The 25184-nt window shown below is 40.6% G+C and overlaps 3 protein-coding genes across 7 annotated transcripts; 1 reads left to right on the top strand and 2 right to left on the bottom strand.

Moving 5' to 3' along the window:
• The first annotated feature begins 306 nt into the window (after window positions 1-306).
• On the top strand, window positions 307-14762 carry si:ch1073-335m2.2 (msx2-interacting protein). Of its 5 annotated transcripts, none has more exons than XM_055162204.1 (15): window positions 307-581; window positions 1512-1826; window positions 3838-4311; window positions 4404-4555; window positions 4659-4859; window positions 4945-5096; window positions 5179-5304; window positions 5387-5500; window positions 5575-5688; window positions 5780-5880; window positions 5961-13074; window positions 13169-13231; window positions 13305-13499; window positions 13583-13741; window positions 13829-14762. In XM_055162204.1, the coding sequence occupies exons 1-15, from the start codon at window positions 499-501 to the stop codon at window positions 13958-13960; spliced, it is 9495 nt and encodes a 3164-aa protein (XP_055018179.1). In that variant the 5' UTR covers window positions 307-498; the 3' UTR covers window positions 13961-14762. The 5 variants fall into 5 exon arrangements, with proteins under 5 accessions (XP_055018179.1, XP_020789839.1, XP_055018181.1 ...); XM_020934180.2 differs by having other exon boundaries at window positions 308-581; window positions 3835-4311; XM_055162206.1 differs by lacking the exon at window positions 307-581 and adding an exon at window positions 3175-3237 and having other exon boundaries at window positions 1712-1826; window positions 3835-4311.
• A 1035-nt stretch (window positions 14763-15797) lies between these two features.
• prkar2ab (protein kinase, cAMP-dependent, regulatory, type II, alpha, B) lies at window positions 15798-19887 on the bottom strand. Its single transcript, XM_020934265.2, has 10 exons — window positions 19305-19887; window positions 19140-19175; window positions 18457-18596; window positions 17420-17526; window positions 17190-17343; window positions 16716-16817; window positions 16552-16626; window positions 16413-16478; window positions 16206-16344; window positions 15798-16131 (listed from the first exon to the last, which is right to left on the bottom strand). The coding sequence occupies exons 1-10, from the start codon at window positions 19564-19566 to the stop codon at window positions 16007-16009; spliced, it is 1206 nt and encodes a 401-aa protein (XP_020789924.2). The 5' UTR covers window positions 19567-19887; the 3' UTR covers window positions 15798-16006.
• Window positions 19888-20023: 136 nt separating this feature from the next.
• slc25a20 (solute carrier family 25 member 20) lies at window positions 20024-24972 on the bottom strand. The gene is made up of 10 exons (XM_055162208.1): window positions 24834-24972; window positions 24644-24752; window positions 24052-24144; window positions 23840-23967; window positions 23673-23763; window positions 23485-23602; window positions 22973-23045; window positions 22777-22886; window positions 21530-21654; window positions 20024-20467 (listed from the first exon to the last, which is right to left on the bottom strand). Exons 2-10 carry the CDS (start codon window positions 24746-24748, stop codon window positions 20405-20407), a joined length of 906 nt encoding a protein of 301 aa, XP_055018183.1. The 5' UTR covers window positions 24749-24752; window positions 24834-24972; the 3' UTR covers window positions 20024-20404.
• Between the last annotated feature and the right edge of the window lie 212 nt (window positions 24973-25184).

Raw genomic sequence — 25184 nt, 5'->3', positions numbered from 1 at the left:
AACGAATGGAACTAATGCATTATTATTATTATTATTATTATTATTATTATTATTAAAGCATATACCAAGAGTTTTAAAATGACAAAAGCCCGAACATCTACCTCCATTTAAGTCAAGAAACCTAGCCCTGGGGAAATGTAGCCTAACTGTAACAATTTATTTTTGTGTGCACCATATTCCAAAATACAATGAAAGCATCCCTCCAAAATGTCTGGATTCAGGGCAAAATCCACTTCTACAGCGAGAAGAAACGTGGGCGATCTTCTCGCGTTATCATCACGGGGCCGCGCAGCGCGCTCCCAAAACCATCTGGAGCGGCGTTGATGCGCGCTCACGCATACGGACAGAGGACGCAGCAGCTAAAGCTCAAGCTAAAGCTAATCGACAGCAAACAACCAGGCCCATATCGTTCATTTTGTAGAGGCGGACCTCCGACCAGCGGCAGCGATTAAACCGAACCAGATCATATGTGTAAGAAGGGGAAAATTATAACACACGATGGTTCGGGAAACCAGGCACCTATGGGTGGGAAATTTACCCGAACACGTCCGAGAGGAGAAGATCGTGGAGCATTTTAAACGGTACGTTACGCAAGAGGAGCCCTGCGCTCGTTAACCAGCGCGCGCTAGGTTCAGTTCCAGTTGCGGTGGAAGAGGCTAATGCTAACAAGGCTAGCATTAGCCTTTCAACATTAAAATCAGCACGATTTATGCTTTGCTGCTGTTTACTGTATTTTAATGTCGTGTATGATTTATTTCATATGCTTATTTACGTCGAACAGTCGTAGTATTGTTTCCCTTGTTTTATGCAAATACCAAGAGATGGTAAGCTAGTTTTAGCTGCCGAGCTACCACCTAACGAACCAACCATTTTGTGGGAAGTCAAGACGGTGTCATGATCAGATTCAGCACAAACTAAAGACGCTAGCGACTTTGCTGGTAAAATTATGGCACTGAATACAGTTCACGATTATGATCAGTGGATGCTTTATAGCAAAAACACGCATAGGTGTACGTCCCCAATGGTGCAAAAACAATTAACCCCCAAATTGTGAATTCATGAATGATAGCAAGTTTGTCTGCGGCATGACATCGATCGCTCTCACTGCACGACAACCAGTGTTAACTTAACAAAATTGTGTGCCATTAATTGTCGCTAACTAGCAAATAATTTTCTACAGTGAAGCATTTAAATAGCCAAAGTCGTAAACGTGCCGTCTTGTATTCACAGAGGTCATTTATAGCCGTGTAATGTTATATGTGGTCATCATCATTGAGACGTAACTCGGAAGGCCACAAGAGGCTCGACTCATCTTCAGAAGCATATATGCTGTATATGTATACCGTCCTTATGGTTGCACTAAACACACCGTTTTTCCATGTGCATTAAGTACATGCATGTTACATCACACAGAAACTACAATATTACGTATTACAATTATGTCAGTGCATTTGTTTTGAAGATCTGTAAAGTAAACTTTTCTCTTTGTTTATATTACAATGTTCTCATAGGTATGGACGTGTGGAGAGTGTTAAAGTCCTGCGAAAGCGGGGATCAGAGGGGGGTGTTGCAGCTTTTGTCGATTTTGTGGATATCAAAAGTGCTCAAAAGGCCCACAATGCTGTCAATAAGATGGGAGATCGGGACCTACGGACAGACTACAATGAACCTGGCTCGGTCCCAAGTGCTGTACGGGGGCTTGAGGATGGGTCCCCTTCGAGCAGTCGAGACGTTACAGGATTCTCTAGGGGGACAGTGGGCCCTGTGTTTGGGCCACCAGTGTCCCTTCACACCAGAGAGGGGCGTTATGAACGGAGAATAGATGGGTAAGTGGACCTGGTCTCCCCTTTAAACACAGGGGAATTTAAGTATCAGATATGTGTAAATCTCATTGCTGGGTTGTTTCAAAAGTAATATAGGATATATTCCACTTTTCATCATTACTGACTCACCTTGCCCATGGGATCTAAGTAATTAACTACACATTATCATTTCATGAGGTATCTGTAATCCAAAGTGTGCATCTGGATATTTGATCTCTGAGGAATATACTGGTGAGTTTCGGACCTTACATTGTGGGAATATATACCATGGGGAGTTGGATTCTATGCATTTTTTTTTCCATAATGTGGAATCTACCTCAACTACCAATCGGTATCTCGGAATTACACAAATCCGGAAGTAAAATGCGACTTTTTGATACTACATTTTTCACAGAAACGTTTTGACACTATTTTTTGTTTTTTGACAAGTATGGAAATATGTTTTTGTAATTTTTGAAACAGTGGATATGACCCAGTGTGGATTTAAACTAAAGCGGGGGAGAGAGTGACCAGCTGCAACAGCTGCTCAGCCTTTCCTGCTCTGCGTGCCTCTGACTGGAGTTACTGTAGACAGTTCCCACAGAGCTTCTACACCAGGAACACAGAGAAAAGTGACCCAAGAAAATTTGTGGAACTATTGTTTTGGACTGACGACCATGAAGATGGCTGAAGACCCATGTTTGGATGTACCCTCCTGGATGTATTCAGTTCATTGCCACTGCCACATGTTGGATGTACTGACAGACTCTAGTTTGCATAGCTGTAGCTGTCCCTCATGTGGATTACTAAACTGGACATAAGTGTAAGGAGTATGTAGCTGCATCCAGAAGACCACACTCAAGAAATATAATATTGAAACACTTGAAGAAAGTCTGCAAGAAATTATATGCTGCTATTAATTAAAGGATTAATGGATTTTCTAATGCCACAGACTGGGATTTACTATTCGTAGTTTTTTTCTATACTACATCTAATACTTTTAAGAGACTACAGCATCCACTGGAATACTTTTCTACATTTTTATTTTTGCAAGCTAAAGCTGAACTGATCAAGTTGGATGTATTTTCTATCCTGGGTCCACTATATTAAGTCCTTGGCTGAAATAGTATATTTTTTAAAAACTTGTGTATGCCTAGTAACTCTTATGTTCTATGTTTTTCTGCAAATCTTCTGAAATCCATCAGTTCTATGGTTTTTAATTTTTGTCCTTTTTCCATCAAGAATTAAATAGCCTAATTGGATTATACCTCTACTGTCTGCTGGCCTGATTTGGAGATAACGAGCCATATGACTCAAGAAATTTTGTCTAATTAGATCAATTGAATTTTTTTCCCCTTTGGTTTTTCTTAAGGGCTCTCACATTTTGACCACCTAGATTTTATTTGGAATAGTTTCAGTAACTTCTTTCTAAAAGGTTGGTATTTCTCTGCCCTCTGCATTTTTATTCTCTACCCTTCTTTAGAGTTGTTTACTGATGTTTTTGTAGATTACATAGACCAGTGGAGTAATTTAAGATAGATAAAAAATATATAATGCATAGCATTTACATAGTGCAAAATTTTACGTTTTGACCCTTTTAGCTTTTTTATAGACATACATACAACACACAAGTAGTTCACGTAATAGTTTTGGCTCATTTCACCTAATGAAAAATACAGCATTTTCATTAATACTATTTCCTCACTACATACTGTATACACAACTTTGTACATTTGAGCTCTAGCCCATAGACAAGACATAGATTGATTTATGCAAGTTGCAACATATTTTATTTGACAGGCTATTTTATATTTTAAAAAGATGTGGCATAGGTACATAAATGTTTTTGGTTAAAGTACTAACCATTAGCTTATTTTTCAAATCCAAACCCGGTTTTGATTGTGAAGTTTAAAAATCTGAGTAAACTTCAATTTGATTACTAACAGAAAATCTCTGGTATATTTGTGGAATAAATTTGAAATGAAAATTTCTCAATTAACCACAACCTTCTCTGCCCTTTTGTCCCCTACAGCAGCTCAGAAAGCAGAGATCGCGCTTATGACCACAGCCCATATGGACACCATGAGCGCAGCAGCACTTTTGATCGGCAGCGACACTACAATGCGGACTATTACCGTGATCGCTCTATGTTTGCCGCTGCTGGCTCTGGGAGCAGTGCTATAAGTGGGACTTTTGAAGCATCTGACCCGCATTTTGAGGCTAGACTTAGAGACCCCTTTACTTTGACTTCTGCTTCACGCCGTGATCTCTACAGAGATGACCGGGGGCGGCGAATTGACAGGACATACCATCATCGACGAAGCAGATCCTCTCATTCCTCACAGTCAAGACAACCCTCTCCCCAACGGACCACAGGACAAACCCCCAAATCTTCTCATTCCCCTAAAAGAGCTCCCCTGTCCCCTGGTAGAGGCCCAAGGTCTCGGTCACATAGCAGATCTTCAAGTTCAGATTCTGTGAGCAGTAGTAGCAGCACAGGGAGTGGCAGGTTAGACATTCATCTTTGTCTTTTAATGATAACAGAAATTAAAGTATTACACAAATTGATGTTCTATTTTCAATTTATGTGCCCAATTTTAGCGAATCAAATAGCAGCTCAAGTGATGGGTCACGGGCTCGATCGGTTCAATCATCAGCGACACATGCTCCTCCTGCATCTGTGATTCTTGACACAGACGAGCCACGCAGGAGCTTTGGAATAAAAGTTCAGAATCTGCCTGTCCGGTCAACAGGCAAGTATACACATTACAAAAACAATTAATATATTTTAGCATTCAGATATTTAAAAAAAAATCATTTTGGAGCACTGTCATTAACAGATTTTCTTCTATGCAGACACAAGTTTAAAAGATGGTCTTTTCCATGAATTTAAGAAGCATGGGAAAGTGACCTCTGTACAGATCCATGGCGCATCTGAGGATCGCTATGGCTTGGTTTTCTTCCGACAGCAAGAAGATCAAGAGAAGGCTCTCAGCGTCTCTAAGGGGAAACTCTTCTTTGGCATGCTTATTGAGGTCACTGCTTATAATGGACCTGGTATGTGATGACCAATATTTTAAAAAATGTAAAACATATTTTTTCTTTTATCGGTAAAAATTATGTTTATTGCCTTTTCCACCAGAAACTGAGAGTGAGAATGAATTTAGACCTCTAGATGGACGAATTGACGAGTTCCATCCAAAAGCCACAAGGACCCTGTTTATAGGAAACCTTGAAAAGACCACAAGTTACCAACAGCTTCTTGATGTTTTTCAACGCTTTGGAGAAATAGTGGTATGTTTCTGAGTGTGAATTGCATATATTGTTTAATTATGATTTCTATTTTCCTATTTAGCTTATCTATTCTATTTTTCAGGATATTGATATAAAGAAAGTAAATGGTGTCCCACAGTATGCCTTTGTACAATATTCTGATATTGCAAGTGTTTGCAAGGCCATTAAGAAAATGGATGGGGAATATCTTGGAAGTAATAGATTAAAGGTAGTGCATAATATCACTCTATACTGTAAACAACTGCAGTTTCAAACAATGGACATGCGCTATATATTTCATCTTTTTTCAGCTTGGTTTTGGCAAAAGTATGCCTACTACGTGTGTTTGGCTTGATGGTTTGGCATCTAACATAACAGAGCAATACCTCACAAGGCACTTTTGTCGTTATGGACATGTGGTCAAGGTATTGTACACATGCAGTTAACATGTAACTTGAATACTTAAGTTTGCATTTGTTAAACTGTCTTCTTTTTTCAGGTTGTGCTTGACAGATTAAAGGGTATGGCACTTATCTTGTATAACAACACAGACTTTGCTCAGGCAGCTGTTCGCGAGACCAAGGGCTGGAAACTTGGTGGTAATAAAATAAAGGTACATTATACAAGCTGTGTTTGCAGTGTACTAGCAGTGTATTTTTTATGATAGTAATCTAATCACATGTAACATCTTTGTGTATTTACAGGTGGATTTTGCAAGCCAAGAAAGTCAACTTGCATTCTATCGCTCAATGCAGGCATCGGGTCAAGACATTAGGGAGTTCTATGATCTACCACTAGAAAGGAGGTAAATAATATTTGCATAGTGTTGAAACATGAATGTCTGGGGAAATTATAGCAACTAAATGTATGTTGCTTTTTATTCAGGGAGGAGCGCAGACCTCCGTACCATGAATTTACTGAGAGGGCCTATTATGAAAACCTACGTACCCCAGGTCTTTATCCAGAAGAAGCCAGAAGAGAATATGCTGCCCGGAGAGAGCGCTTTCCTGAACTTGAACATTACCAGGGTGACCACTTTGACCCACGGTACCACGAAGATCCTAGAGATTATAGGGACTACAGAGACCCATTTGAACAAGACATTCGTAAATATACATACATTCAGAGAGAGCGGGAACGGGAGCGTGAGCGCTTTGAGGCCGACCGGAGCAGGTGGAGTCCCTCTCACCCACGACGGCCCATAACTCCGGCAGTATCGCCTTCACCATCAGAGCGTGAGCGTGCTCCCAGAGACTCGGAGCGGCGCGTGTTCAGCCAGTCCTCTGAGAGAAGTGGCAGTGTAAGCTCAATGTCACCACCTCACTTTGACAAATCTGATAAATCCCTTGAGCATGGTTCCAAAAATGACAAGACTGAGAAGACGGCCCCAACTGATCGCCTGTTGAGTAGTGAGAAAACAAAGCGAATGAAAAGAAAAGATAAAATTGACAAAGGGGAAAAGGTTAAATCAAGAAAAACAAAGGCACAGTCACCATCTTCTCAAATACTTGAGGCAGAACCTGAAGCAGGTTTGGAAGGAGGAGCTGGCCGTAGTAAAGGCTCGGATCAAGACAGCTATGAAAGGCAGAAGTATAAAGGGGATCTGGACAATCATGAAGTTGGTAAAAATGAAACTTCGGAACTGAGTAAAGGTGAAAATTTGGAAATGGATGGAAAAACAAGACTCAAAAAACAAATTAAGACCGAATTGGGAAGTGATGGAAAAGACTCTGTTGACTCTGAGCGCTTAGCTGCAAGAAAGAGACGCTTTGCTGAATCCAGTGGGAAAGTCATACGTCAGAAGAAGAGCAAGATTGATGAGGAAGAACCAGCTGAGTGTAGTGCTGGTGGAGTGCATCAAAAAGAGATGGACACTCACAAAGATTCACAACGAAGAGATTCAAGACCCAAAACTGATAAAGCTCAAAAAGAAGGCCAAGAAGATCAGAAGGGGCATAAAGAGAAGGGAGACATGTCTTCTGAGTTGCAAGACTCAAAAAGACACAGTTTATCCAGGAGGTTTTCTCATGAGGGAGGTCCAGACCAGGCAAATTCAAGAGAGGAACAACATGTACCCCTGAAGTTTGGTGCCTCATCTGATATTGACAAAAGTGCTAAAAACAAGGATGACCATGTTGATATTGATCTTTCTCAGAGTTACCGTAAGCAAATGGAACAAAACAGAAGGCTACAGCAGCAGCAACGAGAGAGTGACAAACTGGAAAAACCAGAAAGCCCACTTGAAATTAAGAATGAAGACATGGAAGACCGCAGTCTTGTGTATGAAGTTGGTAAACCACCAGAGGACGTCACAGTCACAGATAACTTCCCATCTCACCGATTTAAAAAGTTAGATCAGTTTGATGCTGAAACAGGGGTTAAGCGAGAGCGTGTCTACAGGAGCTTTAGGCATAAAAGTGAAGACTCTGAGTGGAATAGTGGTTTGTCTCCTGGACATTCTCATCATATGGATAATGACTTTGTTAGCCCTTCAAGGAAAGAGTTGAGCAGGATTGATGACAAATTGCCAGAAATAGAACGCCTTAAAAAGACCCTTGACTCACAAGTAAAACCACATACTCCAATGCTTGGTGGAGAAGAGGAGCAGCAAAAAAGATGGGAAAATAGAGTTAAACAAGTGGACAACTTTCTGCAAGATCAAAATTTTTCAAGAGGCAAAGGCTTTCACAATCGCAAACGTTTGGAATATGGTGTTTGGCCAGACCTGGAGCCAGGGGAAGTCAGATCTGATTCTGAAGAAGACAGAGAACCAAAGTCACACTCTCCTGTCCCTTCAACATCCATGAATTTTTCAGAAAGGCTGCGCGGGGAAAGGTTTTCAGACCCTAAACTGGCTCAACTTGAAAAGAACAAATTCTACTCTTTTGCACATGACCGAACCATCACTCCTGATACTAAAGCTCTGCTGGAGCGTGCCAAATCTTTATCCAGAGAGGATAACTGGTCATTCTTGGATTATGATCCCCACTTGGCGAGTTTTCGTGATAGAAAAGACACGGTCAAAGTGGAATCTGCACCCAAACCCATTAAGCCTGTTTCTTGGTACAGGAGGTACAAGACTAGAAGTGGTTCTGAAGATAAACTTGATGACAGAAAAGAGGAGCCAAAACCAGAGGAACCAGAACGCAAGGAACTGTTTGCCTCTCGCTTTTTTCACAGTGCAGTTTTTGAGTTGGACTCAAGACGACTTCAGCACCTGGAACGTAAACATGAAGAACCTGAGAATAATCAAAGTCAACTGGGAGTACAAGATGGAGTTGATGGTGAAATTGAGAGTGGCCCTGTCATACTTTTCCACAGCCGTTTTTTGGAACTGACAAAACAACAGCAGAAGAATAAACCTCAAGAGGCAAAAGTAGAACCTTCTGTTGAAGAAAATAAGGTACAAAATGCAATGCGTCAGGACCCACAAGCACCAGTGTCACAATCACCACAAACAGAATCTCCCAGAGAGACTGAAGTGAAGCCCATCAGTCCTGTTGAAGAGATCGCTTCTGAACCACAGCTTCTACCAGCCCCACCTGCCCCACCCACCCCCCAGCCTGAAGTCAAGACCATGTCTCCAGCAGAGGTCAAACCTGAGCCAGTGATACCTACCCCAGAGCCAAGTTCCCCTGTGTTTTTGGTAAAGGAAGAGACTAAGGAGGAAGTTAAAGTAAATTACCATGTTGACTTGTTACCCCAATCAGTAAGTGAAGTACTGCCAAAATCTGAACCAATTCCTGAAATTGATTTTCCTCATGAAAAATCTCATCCTTCTCCAATAGAGGTGAAGTTGGAAATAAATGAAACCGTAAAATCTCAGGACAGTGGAGCAAAATCTCGCCATTCTTCTCAAGATGAGGCCATAGTAGCTACTGAGATCAAATCAGAAGTGGTTTCTGAAGTGCCAGAGTCCAAAATGTCTCATACAGCAAGTCTAAAATATGAAAGTGAAATGGACACAGAGTCTCTAAGCAAAACTGAAGCAGAGCCTGAAGAGGAGAAACCACAGATTAGTAAAGGGCAACTACCGATACAAAATAATACACAGGAGGAATTAGCGTCACCCCAGAAAGAAAATAAACAAAAAGAAATAAAAAAATGTGTCCAGCCCCCTGTTTCAGTCACTCATTGTCCAGTTGTGTCACCAATTAATTCGGATAAACAGGCGACCCGCAAAAGTGAAAGAATTGATCGAGAAAAGACCAAACGTGGCTCATCGCCAAGAGGCGAAGCAAAGTCCACAGCCAAATCACCTGTCCATGGTGCAGATCCTGATGGACCAGACCAGGGTTTGTCTGTGGGAAGAAGAAGCAGAAGGAATGTTAAATCTGTTTACGCCACACTAGTTGAACTTCAGCCACCAGTTCGTCCTGGGAAAGAAGTACCAGAATCACCCCGTGCAGGCCGAAAACGTGGTACAGACAAAGAAGTAGTGCCACAAAATTCAGAACAAGAGCCGCCCCCTGCTCCAGCACCTGCAGTTAAAAGAGGCCGACCACCCAAAAATCGCAAACAAAGTGATGAAAATGCATCTGTTAAGGCTGAAAAATCAAAAGCAGAAACAAAAGACACAGACTCTAACGAATCAGAAAGTGGTGAACGAACTCCAAGAACATCTAAAGGGCGTCACTCTCCTCATGGCAGTAAAAGTTCAAGTCACACGTCAACACTCTCTGGATACGGTTCAGGCAGGAAAGGGGATAATGCTGAATTGGCTGATGAACAAGAAATGGACATTACTGATGAAGATGCAGTGCAAGATTCATTAACACCAAGTAAAGACGAGCAAACCAAATATTACTACAAGAAAGAGGAAAAGGACAGAGAACATAAGGAAACAGGAAAAACTAAGGAATCATCAAATGAACAAAGTGGGGATGGCAAATCAAACAAAGAGGCTGAATCCACAGAGGAAAAACACAGCACAGACAAAGACCGGTCTGGCAAAGGAAAAAATAAATTACCGAAGGTTCCCAAGTCTCCTGTTCTCAAGGATCTAAAGATCAGACTGCATGTTACAGAAGTGAAAGACTTGTTGCAGTTAGGTGAAGATGAACTTGCGAGTCAAGAGGACTCTTCAAAAAAGGTTAGAGCCACAGATCCGACTGAAGTTTCAAAGGTTGCAAGTTCTGTTAAAGTTGTCCCTAAAAGTGAAGAGAAAGACATTATGAAAACTGATAAAGAACCCTTGGAAGCAGCAAAAATACAGGAATTGGAACAAGCTGTTGAGAACATTGCCAAACTTACAGAACCAACTTTCCCTGCAGCACCAACACCCACAGAAAATAAAAGTGATCCAGAGCCAGAAGAAGATAAACCTATCCCAAATGAGACTGAACTCATGGCAGCAATTGATTCAATAACAGGAGAAGACACACCAATGCCACAGCCTCCTCCGGCAAGTGCAGAAGTTGGCTCAGAACCTGAAATACAAGACAATGTTCAGTCTGGCAAGGAGGTGCTAGCTGAAACAGATGCATCTAACAAGCAAGAGCAGCTTTTCTATCCATCCACACCTAAAAAAGGAGCCAAGGGAAGAAAAACCCCTAAACGCCCTAAAGGCCAAAAGCACACAAAGAAAGATGTAAAGGAAGAAAGTACAAGTGAGGAGTTATCTTCAACTGCTGAAAGCCCGGCTCCCACCGTTAAGGTAATTCCTGAGAAGACTCCGCCTGCTGTGGCAGCTGTCATTACTCCTACATCATGGAATCCAATGCCAGAGCCCTCAGTGGTCAAATCCGATGTCAAAGCTGAAATCGAGAGGCCTGAAGACCATGGGGCATCCCCAAAGTCTGTTTATCCTCAGCCCAGTAGTCCAGTGTGCCCCAAACCTCAGCAGGTTCAACCAGAGTCTGTTGCAATGTCTCCAACATATGGAGGTCGGACTAATGTTAGACCACCTCAAGCTCACAGACCACCTTCTTCTTCACCAGATTGGCTTCCACCCAAAGATTCTAGTGGCCCCTCTGTACCTTCCATATCAATACCAACAAAAGATCAATCACTGCCCCATAAAGCTGAGAGGTTGGAAAGTGAACAACCTGACCTCAGAACGATTTTGATGCAGCATAAAAATATGCCTTTGTTTGGTGGTTTGACTCCTACAGCCCCTCTTGCCCTCAGAGACCAGAACATCTCTGACAGTCAGCAGCTGTCCACTTTGCCAAATAAGTCACCACTGCCCGAAAGCAGGTTGGCAGCTCATCCAGTACCGCCCATAGTTCGACCACCAGCCTCTTTACCCTCCCCCGAAACAAAGACTGTGATCTCAGTTATTGCATCTACAGCAACATCTGTCATTAGTCGTGTGTGCAACACCCCCGAGCATGAAGATAAAGTAACAAATGCTGCTAACCCATGCATAGACATGAGTTTACCCAAACCAACGTATAGGCCAAGCAAAGATGACCATGGACCTTACCACGGCCAGTCAGGAGATGATGTGGGCAGTGCACGCTTCATCATTGACAGTCCTGCGCCAACTTCAGGGTCCTGTCCTGGTCTGAGAGTGAACACATCTGAAGGTGTAGTTCTTTTGAGCCACTCAATGCAGAAATTGGAGGGACGCCAGCGGATCAGCGCAAAGATAAGTCAAATCCCACAAGCCACTGCGGGAGATATGGAATCTCAACAGCTTGTGTCAATGCCACAGATAAAGCAGGACATGTATGGCCACCCACAATCCGGGCTCCAGAAGGGGTCATCACAAACGGATCATGGGCATCCTGGGAAGTCCCAGCCCATGAAACATGATGTTGGGAGCCTGGACAAGATTGAGTCGGCCTATCAGCCCGGACCTCAAGGTGTCGTGAAGCGTCTCCCAGTTGGGAATCAGCCAGTTATGGGTTACCACCAAGATTTCTTGTCAATGAAACATCCAAAGAAAATGGACACTGCTGACCCTCACAGTTCAGATGCTCTGAAACCTTCTTGGACAGCTGCCATTAGTCCTGCCATAAGCCCTCACCTGCCGTCTCCCCCTGGAAACCATGTCAGCTTTGTTACTGGCTCAGACAGAGCTCCACCACACCTTCAAGGGGTAAAACAGGAACCACGGTCGCCACGGAAATCTGGTCATCCACAGTCTCCATTTGCTAAAGGCTCTTCTTCACCTAAAGGCATACCAGTCATGTTGCCAACCAACCTTCCCTCTATGCAGCCATTTATGGCGGGAGTCCATCACCCAGAGCAGTCTGTTATCATGCCCACTCACTCGGGTGCTTTGGGGCGCATGTCTCCTCATAGAGTCAACCAGTCGATTCCAGTTGGCCATCTTGTGCAGGGTGAAGTCCATGTCAACACTCCACCCCTCTCTGTCATGAATTTTGGGATGCATGGGGACCCTCTTGCCTCACCTTGGTCTGCAGCAATGCAGCCACGGCCAACCTCACCACAGACTGTTAACAGAGACAAGGTTTTAAAGGTGAACTCTGGTGCTTTGAGGAGTCATGAAGCAGATCAGGAAGAAGCCAGGCGCTTTCACCAGGTGGCACCTCGGCAGCCAGGCCCTCCACTAAAGCCTGACTCCATGCAGCCAGACCCTCGAATGCCCATGCGCAGTGCTAGGGAGCAGTACATGGGACAAAGAGACATGCGTATCCTTATGCACCAGCAGGGAGACCGGCCTGCAGCTGATGCCCACACTGCCCTCCTTCAAGAGCCCATTCCTCCATCTTCTACACCCACCAGTTTACCACTGTCCATTTCTCCAAGGCAACCACATCTTTTATCAAAAGGCATCTCTGAAAAAGAGCTCACTAAACAACTTGAAGCAAAGAGACCAAACTCTCCTCTTCTTAAAGATGGCATGATGGCTATCAGACAGTCGGGACCAGCCATAGGATCTCCACAGAGAGTGCCAATGATGCCCCCGGGGCCGAGCGGCAGCTTCCAGGAGTACCCAGGCCTGTACAGCCGAGGAATGCACCCGCCAATGCCAGAGCCAGTGCCCCCAGTGGGTTTGCCGCAGCCACACGCCCCCCCAACTATGATGGTGAGTGAAAATGTATATACATAAACAGAAAGACAGACGCCAGCTGCTTTTAAAAACATATTTTTTTAATTTAACATATTTCCTTCTTTTGTAGGGCACTGAACTCCAGCCAAAACCAGAGAGTAAGATTTCCCAGCCCATGGTGCAATTGCTCAATGTAAGACTTGTGGATACATTGGTCTCTTTTCATAAAATTATGTTCTGAATATGTTCTTTGTTTATCATAACAGAAATATCCAATTGTGTGGCAAGGCCTCCTGGCTCTGAAGAATGACACTGCTGCGGTCCAGCTGCATTTTGTGTGTGGTAACAATGTTTTGGCCCGTCGTTCTCTGCCTTTACAAGAAGGGGGTGCTCTGCTCAGGATTGCCCAAAGAATGAGACTTGAGGCGCCGCAATTAGAGAGTGTAGCAAGAAGGATGACAGTACGTGTCTGAAATGTGTGTTTTCATTTGTCTCTAAGGTTTTCTTACACAATTTAATATGCTCTTTTTTTTTTTTCCTCAAGGGGGATAGTGATTTCTGTCTTCTTCTGGCTCTACCGTGCGGGCGAGATCAAGAGGATGTCCTAAATCAGACCCAAGCCCTGAAGTCTGCTTTCATCAATTACTTGCAGTCAAAACTGGCTGCTGGGATTATTAATATTCCTAACCCAGGCTCCAATCAGGTGGGATGCCTTTTAAAAACACACAACTGACCTGACTGTAATTTAAATGCTGTATTAATTAATGTATATTTTTCCTTTTCTTTGTAGCCCGCCTATGTCCTACAGATTTTCCCTCCATGTGAGTTTTCAGAAAGCCACCTGTCGCAGCTAGCACCCGATCTTCTGAATCGGATCTCCACCATTTCACCACACCTCATGATTGTGATCACCTCTGCGTAACCCTCCTTTTCTGGGAACTGTCTCGGGATTGGGCATTCTCACCATGAGCCTCAGGACACCAGAGGAAAACCACATTATTTTTGTTTTGATACAATGGGATTTGTCATAGGACGTTTTCTACCAACGACCTGCCTTTTCTTCGTCAGTCCTTCTCGTGTCACTCCTGTCTGGTATTTTTGTCCTTCTCAATGAACTCAGGGATGGACCGAACCAGAATCAGTCTTATTTGACCATTACTCTGCTGTATGTCTATTTATTGAGTTTAATTTTAATGTTTGGAAATACTCTGAAGAAAAATTCAGGATGACAGAAGACTTCTGGGTGGCCTTTTCTTTGTTCCGTTTTATGATTGTCAAATTTTTTTTTCTTCATAATGGAGGATCAGATAAGCTGTTATTGTGTTGGAAAAGACATTTCAATACATGATTTTTAAATAATTATGTACATATGCATCACCTAGACTTTAATTTTTCCCCGGACCACATCAACAGCTCTTTTTCTTCTTCCACCAGCTCAACACATCATGTCTCACTACTGACACCTGCCTTTCATTCAACACGTTACCGTCACATTTGGGAGTTTTTGAATACAGGACATGTAAATATTTTAAATATTTAAACTTTGGCAGTGGACAGTTTAACCAACTTGAACTCTGGGGTAAACCAGAAAGTGTGAAATGTAGATGGATATTGATTTTTGGGTGTAAATATTGTAACACAAGAAGGTTGGCACACTCTTGAGGAGTCTGCTGATGGCACTTCATATTTTGTAACTGAAATAAAACAAAATTCAGAAACTTGTATATTGAAGACCCCTCATATTTATTTTTTATTGAAAATGTAATGTTATATTAAGGATTTTCTCAACTCATATGGACTCAGAAGTAATTTAAATGAACTGACTAAAATTTGAATCTCTCAAAATACCTGCATACTTTTTTAGTGCGGGGATGTTCAAACAGCCATGGTCATGGCCAAGAAAAATCTAGAAAATGTATGATTTTCTTTAACTCTGTCAGACTTTTACAATTAGTTTTTCCACAATATACTTTATTTACATCTATGAGGTGACTTCTTTACATGAGTGGCTTTTGTGACTGTCAGTATATCTTCTGAAATCTTTTTAGAAAAACATTGGCTCATCCAACATTTGCAGAAGAGATCAACTGGTAAGAGTTTTTCCAAGGGCGATGCCAAAACCGATTGTTTAGCATTCAGTGAAACCAATGACTGATTGGTTCTATCAACAGTTTTGGGTTGACATATTGGGACGATTTTGATCATTTGATAGTTTGGTTCGAACTCATCCATGACCCTGTTTTACTACAAACCAGATAAGCGATCAGTATAGACATATTTTCTCTTTTCTATTAACTGTTGAAGTTTTATTCATATACCCTTTTATGCGTATGGTGACAGCTGGTTGGCCAAACAAAAAATTGGCCTCTGCTGGAGATTTAAAGCCGATAGCCGATACACTAAAAAGTTACAATTATCGGCCAACCAGTATATCATAATATCTCTAATTTACAGCGGCTTTATATTTTGAAAATACCACTATTTATTAATGAAATATTGCAAATGATTTTACAATTTGGCATTGCTGAAGTAAATAAACATTCACATAAAAAGAAAAAAAAAACTATACACACAACTTACAAGACGTGGATAGTCCTTTCAAGGAATGTTCCAGATTTATGTTTAAAAATAGGTTTAAAAATACACATAATGTTAATGTGGAGTAAAAGAAGATAGAGGAGAGATTATTATAGTATGGGACTAAAACCAAGTCTATCCATGGGTCTCAAAATAATTAAAAACTAGGACTGTTGGCATAGTTATAGATTATATCTTTTTAATAGAAATAAATCATAAAATTGTTGAATATCTTATAACAGGATGCTGAAACCCTTGAAAAAGTGTGCAACAAACAAACTGTAAAGTAGACAATCTGAATTTCTAAGAACAACTTAACTGATGTTTTGAATAGGTGATTAAATATTTTGGCTGGTACTACAGAGAACAAATGCAATACAATTTCTAGTCCTTAATTTTTCAGATCTACAGCACACCCAAACAGAGCCATCCTCTGCTCCTCATACTGGGAAATGTTCCTCTTCATGATATCCATACAGGGGCCCAGCAGACGCTCAAATGCCTGGATGTCAATGACTGAAAAACAAACACTGATTCTTTCTATCATAACAAAATGTAAACAAGATATAAATAATTTAACTTTAACTTGCCTAAACATTTAGTCTCCCCCACAGCGTACACAGATGCAGCCCTGGGTTTGTTGGTGACTAGGGCTAGTTCTCCAAAATACTGCCCCCTAGTGCACCGTGCCACTTCAACTTCAGTGTTGTCATCTTGGTCTTTCTTTTTCTGTCAACATTTTTCCATTTGACATGAGCATTTTACCACTATAAAAGTGCTAGAAATATTGCACTTACAAGACTCTTTATCATAATCTTGACCTCTCCTGATTCAACAATGTAAAAACAGTCGGCTTGGTCCCCCTGTCAAAACAAAATAATATCTTGAATAATAAAGTATTAGCATCATTAGTTTTGTAATAGAAAAAAACAATACCTCTTTGATGATGCAGTCTCTATCTTTGAACACTCGGATCCCAAGAACATCCACAATTTTCATCCTTTCAGAAATCTGCCAAAGGAAAACAAGCAGATGACAAAGATTTGGTACAAGTTAAATTTAAATAATTTTAGTTGACATGTAATTTTTGCAGCCAAAACCTCCAGAGACGTCAGGAGAGGGACACATTCAATGAAAGCTTCGTACATCTTCCTCTTCTTTGCATTGTTCTTCACAATGAGCCTGTGGAAAGTGGCTCTGTCCTGGAAGAAAAACACATGCTATGTTTTACCACCAACAGTTACTCATGCACCTAAATAAACTATTGTGACTTGTAGTGAGAAGGTAAAATATATATTGACTTCCTCTCAGCAAAATAAATGTGATTTTAAACATGAAGTTTATACCAGATGATGTGTCCAATGATAATATATATTGTAATGGCTCAAATAGGCTGGGCTTGTTGACTATATCTTAACTTTAAACCATTTTGTTGATCTAATATAGGGCATGTTCACATAAAGCCTGTATATACAGAATACAGATATCAGTCCCCATAATGTGATAATTACAAACCAATGACATGTACGATAACATGAACAATAAAGTAAATACAGCTGTCCCGTCACACTTGCCAGCGCCCATAGCGCCCCCTCCTGTGTGGCCACGATAGTAGCAGCTCGTGGGGTGTTGTACATCAGAGCCAGCTCCCCAAAACTGCCCTTGTTGTCATACTTTCCCACACACAAATCATTATCCCCCTTTTTCACAAATATATCGTAGACACCCCTAAAACAAAGATAGGATTGAGTCACTGCCAAGTCATAGCATGGATTAAAACAGAAGTAATTTAATATTGTCTCACTTCTCAATCACATAGAAGTTGTCTCCATCATCACCCTGGTCTATGATGTGCTCGTCTGGTTTGACCTGCACCTCAAACATGGCGTCCAAAACCTCAGAAAACTGCTCCTGTAGGACAAGAGGAGAGAGGAGTAGAGTCAGTGAACAGTAATCAGTTGAGAAACCTTCTAAAATTAAATTGTTACAAATTGTTACAACGTCACGGTGATAGGGTGATCACTCCTCTTTTGGTTCACTTTAAATGGGCCCATATTACAATATTTTCTGATCAATTTTATAATGTTGTTACCTAATCAAAAACATTTGTGTTTTCACAGTGTTTTAGGAGAAAGAATTGAAAATCATGTCAGTCTTTATCAATAACTTTTAATTATCCACTATTTGGAATGGTCCTCCCCACCACAGGGCACACCCTCGAGACCATTTCCAGATCTTTGGCAGAATGTTGGTTTACTGTGGATACATCTGTGGTAAACCCATTATTCACTGCCCACACTCAGTGGTTGCCCTGGGATAAAATGACAAAAGTGTCTGGCTGCCAATATGTGCCCCTTTGATCAACCATCCATCACTACATGCCACATTTGTGCATAGGCTTGATGTGTCTTGCCCAAGGACACGACAATAGTAGGCTCTGGATTGAATCCTCAAACCAGCAACCACAGAGCCACTAGACTTTTAATTAATGTTATTGAACAACAATTATGGATTGAAAAATTAGCTGGAAATTAAGAGTTTTAATTAATGAGGTTTGACTTTTGATTGGTTAATGAAAAATGAACACTGTTGCCATAGCAATTAACAATTCAAGACAAAATAACAAAATAATAATTTAACAAATCACTTGAATAGTAAAAAATGCTCAAACTTGCATTTATAAGAAGGAAGCTGAAACTCATGGATGTATTGCAAAACCTATTGAGCTTAATTAAAAATATATAATATAAAAAGCGGAAGACTTTAAAATCTGTGTTACGTTATAAATGTGTGTTAGACTGGTAAATCCTCAGTCATATTCTCTTTCTCTTTAACCCTGACCTGCTCCAGGGTCTTGAACAGGAGGATGTCGCGGCAGGCGTCTTGCAATCTTCTTCTCTGTATGTCTGTTTTGGGATGAACCACACGGGGCTCTGAATCATCTTCCTCGTCATCATCAGGGTTGTATGCCTCTGCACAAACTACAATGGGACAAAAGTCAATTCAAAATCGCCTGTGGTTCAATCCTCCCAATGTTGAGGTCAAAAATGAGGTTGGAAAAAACTGTTATAAATAGCTTCTTGCCAGCAAATTATCAAAATAACCTTAATTATTAGAGGTGTGCAAGTACGTAATTTTTCTGATGGGGGGTTGGCTCTGTGCTTTTCTTTATGGAGGTGTTACTGCAGTGCCTGTATTGTTCCACAGCATGGCAATAAACCTCTCTAGTATTAACTTAATTACATGTTTTATTGCTCAAAATATATCTTGAAAAACTTGCTTTGAGTGGGGTCTCTTCTGACCAGTAACTTGGCATGATGGCATCACCTGCTTGTGTCTATGAAGCTAGATCAGTTTAATCAGTGGAACATTCAGACAAAGCAATATAATCATGGAGACAAGCAGATGCTGGCCCTCCACCAGAAAATGTACAGAAAACTCACCCCCATTACATCAATTAATTAAACCATGATTGCTGTATGAGGCCTCTTCAAATAAATTTGAATTGCAAAATGGTTACTAACCTGAAACTCTGCGACTGTATTTTCCAGTTGTGCACTCTGCAGAGAAATTACATTGTCGTTGTCAGAACATTATATATATATATATATATATATATATATATATATATATATATATATATAATGTATATATTTAAAAAAACACATAAAACTCCAAAGTTAACTTACTATCTGTGCTTTCCTCCTCCTCTTTCTCTTTGGTTTGTTCTGATTTGTTTTCAAAAGTCACTCCTTTCTTTGCTGATCTGAAGCTCAGTTTCTTGGGTTGCTGATTAAATTGTTCGTTGTTTTTACTTTGAGTCTCCAAAATGTTGCTGAAATGTTGAACAGCAAATTCCACCAAATTATCTGGTTTATGTCGCAGGACTTCCACAGTAAAGGCTTGCAGTAGCTCCTTTAGACCCAGTGGTATCTCTGCTGCATTAGTCATAATTTCACAATCCTGCAAATCTTAAAAATAAACAAATATGAACTGAAAAATAAAACTAACATCTAACATCACATCTGCTGAAGCATTACTGGAGCTGTGACGCTTGTCCCACTGTCACATCGAACACTTTATTGATCATTTATTTGGCGCAGGCCGGTTGGAAAATATTGACTCTCCCCTCTCCAAAGATACAATTAAAGGTTGTCACAAGGACTGTATATCTAAATATTGGGATTTCTTTCTCTGAGTATTGTTTAGTAAATGCTGAACACTAAAACCAAAAAATACTTGAAAAGAGTTGCAGACCATATGCCTGATTGTTGATTTAGTTTAACGCTTAGCTCTTTAGATGTTACATTTCTGTCAAATATTGCTCTGTAAATTGTTATGACTTTTGGGTCATAACAATTTGTCATTTACAAGGATAGCCAAATACAATTAAGTAAAAACTACAACATGGTTCCTAGTTCATTTTATTCCTGCATATTTGTACACTGTAAATTAAACCCAAAATTTTACATAAGACATATGTAAGATGGTGAGTGACAGAGTTGTATTGCTCAGACACATTGCACCTTTTTTCTGGTAAGGCGCTAAAAAGGTAAGGCACACTGCGCCTGACCAGTTTGTATAAAAAAAACATCTCATGATCAAGACAAATAAAGCAAAGAGTGAAACATTCTTGTGTCCATTAATGAGAAGAGGTCTGTACCAAAGCAGGCAAAAAATGACTATTTTACATAGTTTTCAATAAAATAATTAAAATCTCTAAGTTTTTGTTGTGGTGTTGATGAGACTAGATTCCCAGATTTTCACAACAGGGGGCTCAAATCCTTCATCACAGATTTGGTGCCAACCAATTCAGGAACTTCATCGCAAGTTCAAAGCCTAAGAAGCATGCCTGAAAAATAAAAAATAAAAAACACCGTACATTAGATACGGATACAGATTATAATGCATGACTGACTAGAAATCTGTCCATGAATCAGTCTAAACCAGGGTAGTTCAGGAACTATCAGTAGCTCTACACCCCTTCCCAAGTAGCTCACTGTTAAGAGTTTTTCCAAGTGCTGTATATATGCTTCTTTGTCTTATTATTATTATTATCAAAGGGTATTTCTCACGGGAAAACCAGCTCCTCATTATCTGTTATCTTCCGCACGTACACATTCCTCCCTATACCTAAGGAGCTGGCACACACACTCACACTCACACACAATCTTCTCTGCAGTACTTTCCACTGTGACAGAAAAATGTAACCGCCCATTTATTCTTGTAACCTGTGTGATTTAATAAATACGTAGCGTGGGGTAAGTGACCCTTCGACAGTTTAAGGGAGCTGTCACTGTCCCTCGCTGTGAGTAAAACCTGAATTCTGCCTTCTGATTTTTTGTGTGTTATTTTCTGACACTCAACAAGGGATTTCTGAATTCTTATTGTGGATAATAAGTAAAATTTGAATTGTAAATGTATAATTTTGATGTCTAACTTGGTGCACTGACAAATGGATAATGGTTTATGCTTTATAAGCATCTAACTGGCCTGTAATGGCTCTTAAATTTATTGAGTTTCTTAGCAACTGCTGAAATTGGCAGCTCGCTGGCATTTTTGTTTTGTAAAGGTAGTGCACTGGAAAAAAAAGGTTGGAGACCCCTGATCTAAACAGTGTATAAAAGTTGGCCTGCTGCAATAATTACTATATTGTTCAATAAACGAGATATGAAACTATATCATTTGTGCTAAATATTTATCCTGTTACTTTTTAAAAATAAGGCTTATTGTGTCAGTGGCATAAAGTGACCCACATTCTTCAGTATTACTGTTTATTATTGCACCAGGACTACTAGTATATCAAAGTTATCATTTATTCTAATAATATTTTATGACGACACAGGTAGTGGTATTGTGATAGTGCAGTGAAATGTAAACATTCTTCTATACAAAATACATATAATGTACTCACAGCGTTTGCAGGGAAAGCTCTAAGCATGACTGCACTGAAGCCTTTGTACAGCGAACCTATGCCCTCCTCTCTGATCAACTCACGCAGAACGTCCCGGAAACCATTTGGGTACTTTCCTTCAGGTGCTGAATGATTGACAGAACAGAACACAGACTGGTTTTATTTTTGAAGATCAAATCCATGACAAAGTACAGTGAAAAAGTGCCATTTATAGATTCTATAGATACATTTAATATTAGTATTATCCTCTATATATTTGGGAATTGCAGAGTTCCAGATGACTTTCTATCAGAATGCAGTGTTAAACTGAGGGGTCAGGTCACTTAATATTGTTAAAGCACATGTTTCTTGTGTGGTTGGAATGGAAAAAAGGTCACATGATAACAGAATAGATTCTCTCCCTTTTGATATCTCTCATTAAAATAAGACCATAGCCACTACTTGCCCTAACCTTAACCTATTTATCACCTATTAGTAGTGTTGTAGTCAAAACCGCACTAATCGAGACCAAGACTATTCCGAGACCAGGACAAGACTGAGTCCTCTGAGAGTCAAGATCGAGACAAGACCAAGACCATGGCCCATCGAGACCAAATCAAGACCATCTTTTCATTTTCTACATTTATCTGTATTTTACAGGTATTCTGGCTCAAATATAATCAGTGTTTTTATAGACCTATCTCCAGTTGATCTAATTAATGTTCATTTAGGCATAAAATAAGCCAAGCAAACTGTACTGCACTTAAAACAATCTGCTCCCCTTATTACGTCACCGTAATAAGTTAATTGCCGGCCGTAATGAAATATGATCGCACTTGTCAAGTGTCAGGTCTCAAGTCCAAGACAAGAGCGAGTCCAAACGTGGTCGAGTCCGAGATGAGACAAAGAACAGATCTTGAGACCAAGAGCGGTCTCGAGTACTACGGCACTACATAGCAGGACTTTAATCACTGGTGTCGATCTAATAATACATTATTTACATTTTGGGGGTCTGATTTTTGTCCTCATAAAAGGAGGCAGGTCCCAGTTTGTTTACAGATTTTAGTCCCCAAAATGTAATAAAAACAGGCCACCGCATCATAATTAGGACTAAACTCTAACTAACTCTAACTAACCATGGACTAGACAAGGACTACACCAGGACTAGAGCAGGAGCAAACCTGTCTACCATCAAGTCTGTTTTGTGCTCAAACCAGGAGTGAACCAGGACAAGTATAAATATGTCCCAAAAATCTGGAGATTCAAACCTGTCTGGAAGCGTGACTTGAGGACATCTGGAGGAATGGCCACTGCCCAGTTAAAGATTCCAGCCATCCCTCCAGCGAACAGGATACTAGGAACGCTCAAATCACTGGGGCTGTAAGAGAATAGCTGTGTGATTAAACCTTAATACAGATATAGGTGTATAAAAATAGTATGGTAAATATGGAGGGAAACATTCACCTTCTTCCTGGTGGTGTGAGGACGTTCTTTAGCCACTCATAGGACATAAAGTACATACCGCTGGCTGGTACATCTGAACGCAAACAGTAAATGCAAAAAAAAAAAAAAAGATTAATAACCAATTACCTAGAAGGCAAATATAACGAAGAGGTGGAGGATTACAAGATTACAAACGCCACAGTAGGTGAGACAGAAAAACATTCGGAGATGCTTTATCATTCTACATAATTTGCTTATTTTGTCTGGCATCTTACAGGGTAGAATTGTTTTTAATTACTAATTTTTTATTTTTTTTACTCTGAAGAGGCAACCCCACCCACAGTAAGAACACTGTTTTTCAGATATGACCTGTCGCTTTGGTCATATAGTGTCACCTACTTTTCTCCATGGAGATAATACCATACTGTGGAACATTCCATGCAAAACAATAACATCTCCGCAAAGACAAGCAGGTGGCTGAATCCTCCACCAGAAAAGTTACACAGAGCACCTTTATAACAAACAAATTTCACCTCTCATGAGGGTCAGTGCTGTGCCTTTGTAGATGCCTCTGATGCCCGACTCTTTGTACAACTGTTTGACACAGTCCATTGGTCCATTGTATTTCACATGCCCAGTGGATGCTTGGATCTATAAAACATACACAACATTATTGCTACTCACCAAATAGGGTTTCCTTTACCTAGAAAATACCACAGACTTGTAGAAGGCATTTGATGCGCTCGCCTGGTGCCATAATAGCGGTGGTGAAAACACCAGACAACATACCAGCAGCAAATAACTGGGGATACCTGCACAATAACATAAGACAATTTATGACTTAGTCTTGAACAGAATATGACAACTAGTGGCAGAACAATCACCTACGTAAGGACATCCTCAGGGTGTTTCTGTTGCAGTTTCTTGCCCAAGCCAAAGCCAAAAAAGCAAACAGCAAACATTGGCGTTACTCCAATGATTGGGGCAGCCATGCCTTTGTAAAGACCTTTAACTCCCTGAAAAAGGCAGAAAAACATGTATGAGAAGACAGGGATAGCCAATATGACATTTTCGTCGCCATTTATTGACTTTCATCTGACCTCTTTGGCCAATGTCTTTTTGAAACAATCAATTGTACCAGCATAGAGAAGGCTCTCTCCAGGTTTGGGCTTTGGCTGAGTCTGTAAACGCACCTAGAAATAAAGGGTTACCGCAAGTTAATAGCATTATACAACTAACATCTCAGAGTCTCACAAGTATAAATACTCGAGCTTTATAATAACAAGTGTAGAAACTGATCTTAGCAGAAGACTGTATTTTTCCTGTTTTTTCAAAACATTAATGCGCTGAAGATGATTAGAATATACTCTATACCTCTATGCGGCTTGTGCTAATAGTAAACTAAAAGTATATATTGAAATTACAAGAACTTATTTGATTGAGTAACAGGCCATCACAGCACATCACAACCATAAAACACGGGGTGACAGTCAAAGGGCTCAAAGGTCTGAACTAAGCCTGACCTCAAGCACTGTAGCATCATGTTAAATATTTACAAACTTTTAGCTACAGTTTGATCTTCTCACACCGGTTAAACCTGAAAACCTTAAATGATACACACAGGTCCCTTTGCAACTTCTTATATCCGTGTGCACTACAAAAAACGGCAAAAACAAAATAAACATGCTATACTTTAATGGTGTCGAGGGGATGTCCAGCGAAGACGAGACAAACCCCTCCAAACCCCCCGGCGAAGAAGTTCTTCAGCGGACTGATTGGCTGCGGCTGCTTAGACATTTTGCTAAAACAAACCACAACAACGGGCACTCAATTCAAAACACGTCGTCAACAAAAACTTTAAACGGAGGAGAATTGCCCATACCTATTGTGTTTAAGGTCTGTCTGTTTTAGAAGATATTTGTGAGCTGCCTGCAGCCAGAAAAGCCTGACTGGACCTTTCACCCACTTCTAACCCGGAGTGGTTTCACTGTAACACAACAGCGTCACAGCAGTCCGCTTACTTCAGTGGCCGGGTGGAAACATGATACAATTCAATTTACACTTTATTTCTAATTTGTTACTACTTTATGGCTGATTTATACTTAAATTCAAAAGTATTATAAAACTAATATTTATCTATTTATATTATTTGTTTGGTGAAGATTGGTGGAGACGGTAGAGGAGACCTTCATGTGCATGACTCTCTGCAGTCAGCCTCAGGCACATATTTACA

This window comes from Boleophthalmus pectinirostris, unplaced genomic scaffold (genome assembly GCF_026225935.1).
Source record: "Boleophthalmus pectinirostris isolate CB_2022bp ecotype Guang Dong unplaced genomic scaffold, ASM2622593v1 HiC_scaffold_408, whole genome shotgun sequence".
NCBI classification, from domain to species: Eukaryota; Metazoa; Chordata; class Actinopteri; order Gobiiformes; family Gobiidae; genus Boleophthalmus; species Boleophthalmus pectinirostris.
The sequence above is the reverse complement of the archived record's forward strand: the minus strand, read 5'-3'. Positions and strand labels throughout refer to the sequence as shown.

Excerpts from the sequence above, each read along its gene's own strand:
- si:ch1073-335m2.2 (XM_020934180.2), top strand. The coding sequence starts at position 499 with ATGGTTCGGGAAACCAGGCACCTATGGGTGGGAAATTTACCCGAACAC. Across the intron at positions 4,312-4,403 it reads AGCAGCACAGGGAGTGGCAG|CGAATCAAATAGCAGCTCAA; the intron begins GTTAGACATTCA and ends GCCCAATTTTAG. Across the intron at positions 5,501-5,574 it reads GTTATGGACATGTGGTCAAG|GTTGTGCTTGACAGATTAAA; the intron begins GTATTGTACACA and ends TTCTTTTTTCAG.
- prkar2ab (XM_020934265.2), bottom strand. The coding sequence starts at position 19,566 with ATGACTAATGCAGCAGAGATACCACTGGGTCTAAAGGAGCTACTGCAA. Across the intron at positions 16,627-16,715 it reads CTCTCCTGACGTCTCTGGAG|ATTTCTGAAAGGATGAAAAT; the intron begins GTTTTGGCTGCA and ends TTCCTTTGGCAG. Across the intron at positions 16,132-16,205 it reads GGGGGAGACTAAATGTTTAG|TCATTGACATCCAGGCATTT; the intron begins GCAAGTTAAAGT and ends TTTGTTTTTCAG.
- slc25a20 (XM_055162208.1), bottom strand. The coding sequence starts at position 24,748 with ATGTCTAAGCAGCCGCAGCCAATCAGTCCGCTGAAGAACTTCTTCGCC. Across the intron at positions 23,046-23,484 it reads AGCACTGACCCTCATGAGAG|ATGTACCAGCCAGCGGTATG; the intron begins GTGAAATTTGTT and ends GTTTGCGTTCAG. Across the intron at positions 20,468-21,529 it reads GAGCTTTCCCTGCAAACGCT|GCATGCTTCTTAGGCTTTGA; the intron begins GTGAGTACATTA and ends TTTATTTTTCAG.